Source organism: Acomys russatus, chromosome 2, assembly GCF_903995435.1.
Source record: "Acomys russatus chromosome 2, mAcoRus1.1, whole genome shotgun sequence".
NCBI lineage: Eukaryota > Metazoa > Chordata > Mammalia > Rodentia > Muridae > Acomys > Acomys russatus.
The window spans coordinates 81026805-81040715 of NC_067138.1; the positions used below are offsets into that span (position 1 = coordinate 81026805).

Genomic DNA, 13911 nt, shown 5'->3' on the forward strand with positions numbered 1-13911 from the left:
TATAGTTTAATTTGAGATGAAATGTGAATGACGATGACCCAAGAACACATTTAGCTTATTCAAATCCTGTGTTCCAACAGCAAAGCCATTACACTGAGAATTTATAGTACAGAACAAAAAAGTCATAAATCAAAACATTCTTCAATACATTAATGGACACATCAGAAAGACTGGGTTACAGCAAAACAGGGAGTACTCTGATATAACCTTTAGATTCTGCCTGACAGCATTCTTAGTCCTTTGACTGGTGGAAAATAGTCTTTTGTTAAGCTAATGCATTTATAAGACTTTTTTACCTGTTAGTCATAGGATATTAGATTCAAAAAAAAAAAAAGGGAGGTGGGAGGAATGGCTATTTAGAAGTCTAAAGATTGCCCTAGCTAAATTTTAGTTAGGCTCTAGACCTGTAACATTCCAAACTCTCTACTACCTGGGGTTCTGCCATGGATGAGGGAGGGGCTTGAAGAAGGATGAATGCAGAAGTGAAGAGGAAGGAATCAGACACTGGACCCCGTGTAGTTTCTTTTCATGAGAGAAAGACAGAGAGGAAGTGCATCTGGAGTTGGCTTTTCCTACTCTGACAACCTGTGTCTCTTGCAGGCTTTATTTATACACAAAACCATTTCCTTAGATACTTTAATTATTGATTACATAACTTTAAGTCTTTCTTGGTTACATAAGTATATAGAAACAAACAAGAAAAAAGTAGGCAAACAGCAAGTTTTATAAGAACTAAAAGTTAACATTATGATAAAATCATTCTCTTTCTTTTTTTTTTTTGTTTGTTTGTTTGTTTGTTTTAATTTTTTTGTTAATTTATTCTTGTTACATCTCAATGTTTATCCCATCCCTTGTATCCTCCCATTCCTCCCTCCCCCCCCCTCATTTTCCCATTATTCCCCTCCCCTATGACTGTTCCTGAGGGGGATTACCTCCCCCTGTATATGCTCATAGGGTATCAAGTCTCTTCTTGGCTACCAGCTGTCCTTCCTCTGAGTGCCACCAGGTCTCCCCCTCCAGGGGACATGGTCAAATGTGAAGCACCAGAGTACGTGAGAAAGTCATATCACACTCTCCACTCAACTGTGGAGAATATTCTGACCATTGGCTAGATCTGGGAAGGGGTTTAAAGTTTACCTCCTGTATTGTCCTGGGCTGGTGTGGTGCCTTAGTTTGAGCGGGACCCCTGGGCCCAAATCTGCCTATCATATTGTTCTACTTGTAGACGCATGGGAGAATAGCAAAATAAAAGGATCCAGAGGGTCCTAGAAATCTACAAGTAAATCATTCTCTTTCAATTCAAAGCTCTCTTCTCTAAAATTGGAGTTGTAAAGCCTTGCAATTACAGAAATGCCAGACATGATGACTCTATTTGAGTTTGGTCCTGTTTCAAGCTTGGCACAGAATTAAGAGAATTAAAAGTTATTTTCTGTTACCTGTTGCATCAAACTTACCTTTCTACAAAAGTTCAATCTCTCTGTTTCTTTTATATTTTGCATAATACCATCATTTCTTTTCTTTGATTCTTAAAATATTGTGTAACTCCTTATTTAAGCAAAGGTGGTCTATTTCTACAATATCAGAAACATCCTTAATCTGACAAGTCTGTTCAGGAAAGCAGGCTGTTCACCACTTCCTCTATGTCCCTATCCTGAATCCTTGTTTCAAAAAGATTTCCATCTTTATTGTCATCCTGTAAGGGACAGGAGAACATCAGGGTTCCTAAAACTAGTTTATGATGCCTTCAGGAAGGTACCAAGTTCTCTCAACATCAAGCTGATGAAAATATTTTCCTATCTATACTTATCTTTTATTTCTAAAGCTGAACATGAAAACCTAATGATTCAATTGCAGTTTGTCAGCTTCTAAATTTTTCCTGAATTTTTATTCTAAAACAATTTTTTAAAATTCCTTCTCACATTTACTAATCAATCATTAACAATCTAAAAATAAATCTAATGGATTCTATGGAGATTCAATTTACTGCATAGCTGTTTTTCCCAGGGAATTTCCATTAGTTTTATTTTATTTTTTTTTTTCATTAACACCAGCTTCTGCTACAACTTCCTAATTCTAGCCTTTGGAGAGAGAGTCTTTAACAGTAAGAAATATCTACCAGGGGCAATGAAGAATCAACCAAGACCGGGCACTGGAACTTTGTTATGCAGTGCATCCAGAACTCTAGGCCAGGCCACTCCACAATCATTAAAGCTGTAGCCACCCAATCAGCCTTGCAGAAGGTTTTAGATTGAAGATATACCCCCACTACCACCCCTGGAACTTTTATTCACAGTATATACTGTGGATGCAAAGCCCACCATTCTCATCTTACAGAGAATAAGAAATAGTTTGTTTTGGGAGTCATTTTGAGTAATGATGGCCTGGGCACATATCTTTAGGTTATCCCAAATTACATGCTCCAACCTGGAAGCAGTTTCACAAAGTTTTTATAGTTTTACAGTATGAAGGTCACAAATCAAGACAAGTTTAAAAATGTTAAATTGGAATTGATGAAGGTGATATGAAGAGTTAAGAAAAGGCAGGCATCCGCAAAAGTAGAATTGTTCTTTGAGTCAGAACTGAAAGATATTAGTAACTGTAGCAATGGATTCTATGTGCATGTGGGAGTGAGATGGGGTGGGGGTGGGGAATAAGATCTAGATTTTTATAGGGCTGAAAGGGAGTTGTATATTGAGAATGTACTGTGATGACTGGGAAGGAAAGGAGAGCAGAACTTCCATCTCAACAGAAGCAGACTATCCTTTCTTTGGAACAATGAAGGGCAACATTGGCTGTTGAGCATTTCGGGTGACTTTGGACAGGTTTAAATCAGGGAATTGAGGTTAGGGAAGTTTCAAGTGTTGAGGCTGAGCCACCTTCAGTATGTCTGCAAACATATCGGGTTCAGAGTTCCAGTAGGTTCTAAGCAAATGGAATGTCCCTGGTCAGTGTTGAGAGAGCAGAGCTGAATATATTTAGGTCAAGCTATTCCAACATATATATTTATTTCAATATATCCCAATTCTGAAGGGATTTAAAAAACTAGACTAAGAAGGTTCAAGGTAGGGGATTTTATAGGCTGGTCTTATTGGGAGTGGGGTTTTTGTTTGGGAGCTGCTTTCTGCTGAGTAGGGGCAAAGATCAAGCTTTCATGGGTGGAAGGGTTGAGTTGATCCATAGAGGTGGTCATTATGTTGGATAATGGTTGATATATTTCTGGCCAGAAGAACTCTTTGACCCTCTAGGTGGTGAAAATTTAGAAGGGAAAATCAAATAATAAAATTAATATCATAGCTATTAGGTCCATGGTGATCTAAGTATCTTCCCAAAAGGACTGACTTTGTTTGTTTGTTTGTTTGTTTGTTTCCATTTTTGCAAGATGGGGCTTCTCTTTGTAACAGCCCTGGCTGTCCTGGAGCTCACGCTGTAGAATAGGCTGGCCTCAAATCACAGAGATCCTACTTCCTCTGCCTCCCAAGTGCTGGGATTTAAGACATAGGCTACTACTGCCCAGCTAGATTTTGTTTTCTAGTCAGATAGTTCTCTTTAATTGTTGGAGTGCCACAGCAGCCAGAGATTTGAGTTATCCTGATGGATGTTAAGCTGAAATTTCTTTAAGGTTTTCTGATAGCTAGTGTGATGCAGAGAAGGCTTCAGGGCAGATGTTTTGGTTCTGAGTCCTGAAAAAAAACAATTCCCTGAATGGCAAAAGGAAAGCTGGATCACCCATTGGTCTTTTTTAACATTACCACGTACACTTTTAGAGGTTTTGAGGCACAAATCTCTCTTAACTGTCTCTAGTTGACAAAAGGAACACTGTAGAAAGGGTAACAGTTAAAGTGCCTCAGAAGAGGTGCAATAATAAAACTTTAGAATGGCAAAGATCCAGAACATAAGACAGCAATGTGATGACATGTACACTTGAAGAGTGTTATGTGAGGTAGCATCTGTAGCATATAAAATGTGAGAGCAGGGTTACTATAATTCCTGCTGAGATTGTAGTCAAGAAAATATTAGGGTTTAAATATAGATAGATAGATAGATAGATAGATAGATAGATAGATAGATAGATAGATAGATATTCATATATAAGACATATATTAATACACCAAGATAGTGAGCATAAATTTCTTTTCTTGGATTGTTTTCTACAATCCTCATTGTGAAAGAGAAACTTAACAGAGGTCTTCAGCAAACACATTAGATTGGGCAGAAACAAAAGTAAAAACTTGTAGAACAAAAGAGAATTGGGCATGCAGGAGCTTTTATTGCAGAGGATAATGGTCTGGGAGCCCCCAGGTAGAAATGGCAGGCATTAACACCAGCAGAGCTTACTATAGTGGCTCTTCGCTGGCAGAATCTTGTCTCTTTTAGGATCTGTGAGTCTTTGTTTTTAGGGTTGTCTCATTCTCCTTTTCTCTGTCACAAAGTTAGGGAGACAACTGGACCCAGAACAGAGATTTCCAGGACATTCTAAGAAAAACATGTTTGAATCTGAAGTGGGAAAGCCAATCCCACAGTAAAGGGTCAGCTGCTCAGCTTAATTGACATAAGACAATTTGAAAGTAGTGCCTATTCTACTTGATAGGGAGGGCCCCATTAGCCAGATTATGAGGGGAGCGGGGAGAAGAGAATGAGATTTGGGATTTTGGTTAGAAGTTTAAGCTGGTAAAAGTACAAAAATGAGGGGATAAAGCAAAGGGTCAGAGTGAAGATAGAAAACGTATTTGAAAATGGGGAACACTTCACACCTTTTGTCATTCTGTCATATGAAGTTGTCTGAGTTAGGGAGACTCAGAAACTCAGGAGTATTATCCAAGTTGTAATGGATACAATACACCAGATCTCATTATACTAATATCTTGGTGTTTACTTTCATGCAAGCCAATGTGTCTGAGAATGGAGATCTTGCACCTCATTATGGGCAAGATAAGTGTAAGGCTTTTTTATGGAAATAAGTAACTAGAGTCTAAAATAGGTATTTCCAATTCTAGTAACCTGGTGGGCAAAGGCAGGAAACTAGAAAACAAAACCCTGGGATTCAAAATTCTAGTGACCTGGCAGGCAAAGCCAGAGGACAACATGAGCCCAAATGATGATGTTTGTCTACAACATTCTTTGACAGATCCTGAAACTTGTCTTGATGTATGGATGTTGGATGCAGTGTGGTTGAGTGCCAAAAAGCCTCTACTCTGGAGGTCAGAGGGCAACAGAAATAGATCAATAGTGGAAAGGAAGAAAAGGAGCCAAAAATTGAGTTTAGCCCTTCAATCAATAAAGTCCTCCAAGCAGAGAAATTATTACATCATTAGAATTTGTGCTGCTCACCTAAGCAGAGGTCAAAGGAGTTGTTCCATTGGCATTTTAGCCCACAATGTGTTTGGAGTATTTAAGCCCATACTGAATTTTGAGTACTAAGGACCTCACAAGGGAATTTGTTGGGATAAAGGGGAGAGATGGGCAAGAGGTAGAGAATGAAGAAAAAGAGAAAGAAAGCAGTCAACTGGAGAAGGAGCCCATTGAAGGCCATCACTGTTTTCCAAAAGTGTTAGATTGGAGTGGACTGTGGCAACTGGGAAAGAAATGAGAGCCCAACTTCAACTCAACAGAGGCAGACTGTCTAATTAGAGCAATGAAGGACAATAGCCACTGGGTAAAATAGAAATGGAGGCCTCAGTGAATTTTTGGAGCAGGCTTATATGAGGGAGTTGAAAGTATGAAGCCTGTAGATGTTGACTGTGGATTATTTATTGTCTTTCTGAGACTGTTTAGTATTTAGGGGCTAGAAGTTCCAGTAGTGTCCAAGCAAGTAGAATGTCCTTGGTCAAGGTTTGGAGAGTAGAGTCTAACATCTCTGAGTCAAACCAAGTTTTTCTCAATAGAAAATGTTAAATAAGGATGATTCTATCTATAAGTGAGTTCCCCTGTGGTTTCAAAGTTGTAGATACCAAGGTGCGGTTGCGGGGGGGGGGGGGTCTCCTCAATAGAAACTTCCGCAGATGTTCTTAGTCAACTTAACTTTTATGTCCAAAGTTTCTCAATCAACCTGAGGATTTTAGGTCATTAGCTCCTCAAAAATACATTGGTGGGTACACCAGAGAGGCAGGTACAGTAAGATGGGGCAAGCTTTTCTATAGGCATATTGAATGCTATCCAATTTCATTCTTAGCTTTTAGATTGGTGAAAGCTAGTTGTCTGCTATGTTGATAGACTCTAAAAGGTTTCTATCTATTACTCTCACGATGTTAGTCCAGACACAGGGATAGGCAAGGAATGGCTGTTCTGGAGGGTTATAACTAGCCCAATGTAAGATAATTACCCTCTGGACATGTAACATTCCAATCCTTCCACAAAACTGCAGTTCTAATCAGTCAGTCTCTGCAGACACAGCTTCATTTCAGGAGTTTTAATTCACAACAACAATCTGTTTTGTTTTTGTTTTCTCCTTAGCACTGGCTTGAACCTAACAAGTCCATCTTCAAGCAAATGAAATGTAAGTGTCAAGCTATGGTTTTATTTCTGCTACAAAATATTCAAAAAATAAATTGTTTCCTAACACAGCTGCCTCTCTCTAGAGATAAGGGTACAGTGAAAGATATCTGCCTGCATAAAAGGCAGCTTCCCTCTTTGAGAATTATGAATCTTCTCCCCCCCTTTTCTATGATCTTGGCTTCCCCACAGTCATTAGTTCAATTGTCCAGTGTGCCTCTTCCTCTCTGCCCTCTTGCTTTCATATTTCTAGTTGAAATAGAAACTTTGAAATTGTGTGGTTGAATATCAATTTAACTACAAATACTTGCCCCTGGATTGTAGGATTGTCATGTGGTTTAAGGTGTTGTATGTAGTCTCAAGTGGAGTGTGTTTTGAAACTGAAATTACACTGAATAGTTCACTTGATAGTATTAATTTTTTCTTTTGCCCCAACTCAAAAAATTAAAGAAAGAAAACTGGAAAAATGTTTTCTTTCTGGTTATTGCTTTTAAAAGTCTGGTGTCATAAACATGCTATGAGGAGAGTTGCCTTTTATTCTTAGGTGACATGACTCTTTGTCTGAGTCACTGCTTTTATATATTATTTCAAGGAGAACCTCTAACAGGTACCTCAGCAACCCATTGCCTGCTCTTAAACTCTACCCCACCATGTGCTGGCAAGTTTTCTGTCAACACAGCTAGGATTATCTGGAAAAGGGGAACTGTAATTGGGGAAAATGCCTAAATTAGACTGGGCTGTATGAAAATCAGTGGAAGATTTTCTTGATGAGTAGTTAATGAGGGGATACCCAGCTGACTGTGTAGTACTACCTGCAGCAGGTCATCCTAAGTTGTTTAAGAAAGCAAAATGAGCAAGCTATAAAGAAGAAACCAAGTAAGTAGGGCTCCTCCATGGTCTCCACTTCAGTTCTTATTTTTCAAAATAGGCTTATGACCTACAAGCTGAAATAAACACTTTCCTCCCAAGTTACCTTTGATCATGGTGTTTTTATCATAGCAATAGGAACCTAACAAAAGCAAAACTCAGTAAAAGGATCACAAGATAATGCTTTGAAAATGTGGCCATGTTTTTGGTAGGTTCATGGAAGTGTTTAGGAATTTGGGCCACTAAGAGCTTAATAGACTACTGAAGGAATTTAGAATATAATGCTGAGAGCAGAACAAATGATGTGAAGCCTGGCTTGTGACATTTCAGAGGAAAGTTTGAGAGTCCCTCAAAGACTCTATTAATACTATAGACGTGGCATTTTGAATAAAAAGCCTCTGGTTCTTCTGGTCATCTAGGATTAAAGAATCGGTTGTGTTTTAGAAAAGCCTAGGTCCAATGATGTGAAATATTTGCTCTAGATGCAACTGAGAAATTAGCCATGATTAAGAAGAGACCATCAACATTGAGATGAAATCTAAAGTATTTCCTCAGGGTCAGCATATAGACTTGTGCTCCAGATGGTACCAAGGTTGCATGTCATGATGGCAGGCCGACTTGGTAATGTGTAAGAATCTCTTCTGTGTTACTGTGTTTGGTGACATAAGAGCTTATGGATTGAAGGAAATTGTAGAGAGCAACTGAGCAGTAGAGGCCACTAGTAAACACACAGCTATAGTTGCAATAGCAACTTCAGGATTGAAGAGATCATGGCACTATAAGAGACCAAAAGAAAAAGTCATGGTAAAGGTATAGCCCTGGTTGCAATGGAATCCCCAGTATTGCAGAACCTATGGAGAGAAATGGAAGCTTGGAACCGTGTAGCAGACCAGAATCTCCGAGGAGAGGCAATGAGGGTGTTGGGGAAGGTACAGTTTATAGAGAATGAAAATATGTAAGATGCCAAATTGTGAATTGACCACTAAGGACAGCAGCAGATAGAGGGTAGAGACAGCCTAAGCCTAAGAGCAATGTGTCTATTTTTATGGCAATATCATGCTGTTTTTATTACTATAGTTCTGTAATAAACTTGAAATCAGGAATGGTAATAACTCCAGCAGTTCGTTTATTGTTTTGGATTGTTTTTGAGGAGTTTTTCCCATATGAAGTTGAGAATTTGATAAAGAATTATGTGGAGGAGATCCAAGATAGCAGCAGAAATCATGTACTGGGAAAAGGACAAGCAGCACACAATGGCAAACCTATCAGAATCACACCAGCTTTTCATCAGAGACCATAAAAGCCAGGAGGCCTGGGCAGATATGTCTTGCAAACTCTAAGAGATCACAGATGCCAGTCTAGACTACTATTCCCATCAAAACTTTCAATAACCGCAGATGGAGCAAACAAGATATTCCATGACAAAAACAAATTTAAACAGTACCTATTCACAAATCCAGCCCTACACAAGTTACTAGAAGGAAAACACCAACCCACTGAGGTTAACTATCCTCAGAAAAACACAGGAAATAGATAACTTCTCTTTAGCAAAATAAAAATGAAACAAAAACACTACCACAACCAACTTCAAAATAAAAGGACCTAACAGTCACTGATCATTAATCTCTCTCAACATTAATGGTATCAATTCTCTAATAAAGGGCATTATATGAGATTAAAGGGCTGGAAGAAGGCCTTCCAAGCAAATCAACACAAGAATCAAGCTGGAGTAGGCATTCTAATATCTAATAAAATAGACTTTCAACCAAAATTAATCAAAAGAGATGGGGAAGGACACTTTTTACTTATTGAAATAAAATTCAACCAAGATGGCATCAACATTCTGAACATCTACACCCAAAATACAAGGTCATCCACATATGTAAAAGAAACATTAATAAAACCTAAACCACAAATCAATCCCCACACCAAAGGATAGGTCAATGAAACAACAGCTAAACTGAAAAATAATGATACTAACAGATGTCATGAATCAAATGAACCTAACAGACATCTACAGAATTTTTACCCAAACACAAAAGATTTTACCTTCTTCTCAGTATCTCATGGAACCTTCTCAAAGACTGACTATATAGTAGGTCACACAGCAATCCTCAATAGATACAAGAAGATTTAAATAATACTGTGTATCCTATAGGACCACTACAGACTAAAGCTGGACTACAAAAACAACCAAAATTATAAAAAGCCTACACACACATGGAAACTGAACAACTCTCTACTTAATAACAACTTGGTCATGGAAGAAATAAATAAAGAACTTAGAGACTTCCTAAAATTCAATTAAAATGAAGGTACAACATATCCAGACTTATGGGACACATTGAAAGCAGTGCTAAGAGGAAAGTTCATAACACTAAGTGCCTTCATAAAAAGATTGGAAACATCTCATACAAGGAATTTAATGGCATATCTGGAAGCCCTAGGAGAAAAAAAAGAAGCAGAAACACCAAAGAGGACTAGATGGCTGGAAATCGTCAAACTCAAGGCTGAAATCTATAAAATAGAAACAAAGAGAACAATTCAAAGAATCAACAAAATCAAGAGCTGGTTCTATGAGAAAATCAACAAGATGCACAAGCCCTTCACCAAACTAACTAAAAGGCAGAGAGACACTATCCAAATTAACAAAATCAGAAATGAAAAGGGAGACATTAAAATAGACACTGAGGAAATCTAAAGAATCATTACATCTTACTTGAAAAGCCTATATGCCATATATGAAAAAACTAAATGAAATGAACAATTTTCTTGATAGATTACAAATTGATAACCAAATTGAAGCAAGATAAGGTAAACAAATTAAATAATCCTATTTCCCCTGTGGAAATAGAAACAGGTGTCAAAGTCTCTCCAACAACAACAAAAATGCCCAGGACCAAACGGTTTCAGCACAGAATTCCTATGAGACCTTCAAAGAAGAGATAATATCAACACTCTTCAAACTATTCCACAAAATACAAATGTAAGGAACATTACCATACTCATTCTATGAGGACACAGCCACCTTGATACATAAATGACGCAGAGCCCCAACAAAGAGAATTTTAGACCATTTTCTCCTATGAACATTGATGAAAAAAAATACTTAATAAAATATTCACAAACAGAATCCAAGAACATATCAAAAATATCATTCACCATGACCAAGCAGACTTCATTCCAGGCATATAGGAAATCCATCAATGTAACCCACTACATAAACAAACTGAAAGAAAAACAAAAACAAAACATGATCATCTCCCTAGAGGTCAAAAAAGCATTTGACAAAATCCAACACCTGTTCATGTTTAAAGTCTTGGAGAAATCAGGGATACAAGGCAGAAACTTAAACATAATAAAGGCTATGGACAGCAAGCAAATAGCCAACATGAAATTAAATGGGGAGAAACTCAAAGGAATTCCACTAAAATCAGGAACTAGAAAGGCTGCCCACTCACTTCGTATCTCCTCAATATAGTACTTGAAGTCATAGCTTGACAATTAAGACAACAAAAAGAGATGAAGGAGACCCATTTCAGAAAGGAAGATGGCAAAGTATCTCTATTCACAGATATATGATAATATACATAAGTGGCTCCCAAAACTACACCAGAGAATGACAGCTGAAAAAACACCTTCAATAAAGTGGCCAGATACAAGATTAATTCAAAAAATTCAGTAGCCCCCTGGTATACAAATGGGCAGAGAAAGAAATCAGGGAAATTACCCTTTACAGTGGCCACCAATCATATAAAGTATCTTGGTGTAACTCTAAGTAAACAAATGAAAGACTTGTATGAAAAAAATTTCAAGTTTCTAAGAAAAGAAATTGAAGATATCAGAAGATGGAAAGATCTACCATACTCTTGGATTAGGGGTATCAAAAGAGTAACAATGACCATCTTATCAAAAGCAATCTACAGATTCAATGCAATCCCTATCAAAATACCTACACACTTCTTTATATACCTAGAAAGATCAATTCTCAAGTTCATATGAAAAAAAAAACAGAATATCTAAAATCATCCTGTACAATAAAAGATCTTCCAGAGAATTCTCCATCCCTGATCTCAAGCTGTACTATAGAGCAACAGTAACAACAACAACAACAACAAAAAATGACATGGTACTGCCATAAATATAGAATGGCCGAGAAACACTTAAAGAAATGCTCAATGTCCCTAGTCATCAGGGAAATGCAAATTAAATGACTATGATATTCCATCTTACATCTATAGGAATGGCTAAGACCAAAAACTCAGAAAATTGGGAATAGTGCTACTGCAAGACCCAGCCGTAACACTCCTGGGCATATACCTGAAAGATGATCCACCATGCAACAAGGACATTTGCCCAGCTGTGTTCATAACAGCTCTAATCACAATAGCCAAAAATCTGGAAACAACCACGATGTCCCTCAACAGAAGAATGGATAAGGAAACAGTGGTACATTAACACAATAGACTACGACTCAGCTACTAAAAACAAGGAAATCTTGAAATTTGCAGGCAAATGGATGAAACTAGAAAATATCATCATGAGTGAAATGACCCATACCAAGAAAGACACTCGTGATATATAGTCCCTTATAAGTGGATATTAGCCCAACATATATGTCTTCTCAGAGACTCTACCTGTCAAGGTATAGGGGTAGAAGCAAGGATCTGCATCTGGACTCAGGGTGGAATGTTGAGAGTTGAATGGAAGAGTAAGGGGATGGAAGGTCCCAGAGAGGTCAGAACTACACAGGGAGACCATCAAGGCTGGTGGAGCTGGACCCTAGTGAGCCTACACAAACTGAAGCAGCAACCAAAGACAAGGCATGCAAAGAACCCGGACTCTCTATTCAGATATAGCCAATGGGCAACTGATTCTTCACAGTGGAAAGGAGAGAAAAGGCAGGGACTGCCTCTGACACAAACACCAGTACTCTTGATTTGACCACTCCCCTTGGCCGGGGGGTCCTGTATGCACACAGAGAAAGGTGATGCAGGCTATGAGAATGAGACCTAATAGACTGGTCCTCTGCTTGGGGAGGAGCCTGCCCCCCCTAACCCCCCCGTCATAGGTCTAGGTGGAGAGAATAGGACAGGAGAGGGAGGGAGGATGGGAATGGGATGATATGAGCAAGGGAATAATTATCTACATGAAATGTGAATAAGTTATAATAAATAAAAAAGAAAAGGAAAGGAAAAAGAATTGTGTTGGAATTTTAATGGGGATTGAATTGCATATGTAGATTGCTTTTGGTAGTATGGCATTTATACTATGTTAATCCTACTGATCCATGTCCATGGGAAATCTTTCCATCTTCTGACATTGTCTTCAGGTTCTTTCTTCAAAGACTTGAAGTTTTATCATACAAGTCTTCCAATTGCTTGATAGAGCTACCTGAAGATATTTTATATTACTTGAGGATATTGTGAATGGTGGTGTTTCCTGATTTCTTCCTTAGTCTATTTGTCAATTCCATGTAGGAGAGCTACTGATCTTTTTACTTAAGCTTATGTAAAGTGTTTATTCATCACCTGTAGGAGAATGTTCCAGGTCATTTATATAAACATCATATTATCTGCAAAGAGTGATACTTTGACTTCTTCCATTATAATTTATGTCTACTTGCTCTCTGTCAGTTGGCTTATTGCCCTAGCTAAAACTTCAAGTACTATATTGAATAGATATGGAGCAGGAAAACAGCCCTCTGTTTTGTTCCTGATTTTAGTGGAATTGCTTTGAGTTTTTTCCATTAATTTGACGTTGGTTACAGGCTTGCTGTAAATTGCCTTTATTATGTGTAGGTATGTCCTTTATATTATTAATTACTTCAAAACTTTTATCCTACAGAGGTGTTGGATTTTGTCAAAGCCTTGTTTAACATCTAATGAGATGCTTGTGTGAGCTTTGGGGTTTTGCCTGTTGTTGTTGTTGTTGTTTTGTTTTTCCTTTCCCTGGTTTTTTTTTTTTCTTTTTCTCTCTCTCTCTTTTTTTTTTTTTAACGTTTTATTGTTTCCTTGTGAATTTCACATGATGCACCCCAATCTCCCTCATACTGGTCCTCCACCCTTGCAACCTCCCCCAGCCCCCAAATGGGTGGAGAAAATCTTGTGGAAACTATCGAATGTCACAGTGTACCCAGCAGTATGCCTTTTGTACACACTTCTTTGTTTCCAAATGTTCATCAAAATGAGTTGTTTGTCTGGTATAAGGCCTCTGGCTTCTGCTAAACTACCAATACAGAAATCTCACTGGGACTCTTCTCCAGTATGCTCTTGTAGCCCTGTATCATGGACAGCCTGTACTTTTGTATCTGTAGGACCTTCATGCACTCCAGCAGTTCATTTATGGGATAGATGTTGGGGTAGGCCCAATTGAAAGTCCTGGATCTGTGTCTGATAGGTATATGAACTGGTCAGACTACCAACTCTCCCATACCTACACCATTGGGGTGAGATCTCCTGCCTTGTCCGTGGTGGCCAATCCAGTGCCACCAACAGCAAGGGACAGAACCAGTTCTCCCACTCTCAAGACCCCAGGGGCCAGTTTTCCCATGTG

General features: G+C 38.3%; 1 protein-coding gene across 1 annotated transcript in view; it reads left to right on the forward strand.

Moving 5' to 3' along the window:
* The window catches only part of Frmd3 (FERM domain containing 3), a 199413-nt gene that overhangs the window by 76230 nt on the left and 109272 nt on the right, over positions 1–13911 (forward strand). Inside the window, exon 3 of the mRNA XM_051163409.1 lies at positions 6451–6493. Within this exon, the coding sequence (XP_051019366.1) occupies positions 6451–6493 (43 nt within the window). The remainder of the gene's footprint in view (positions 1–6450; positions 6494–13911) is intronic.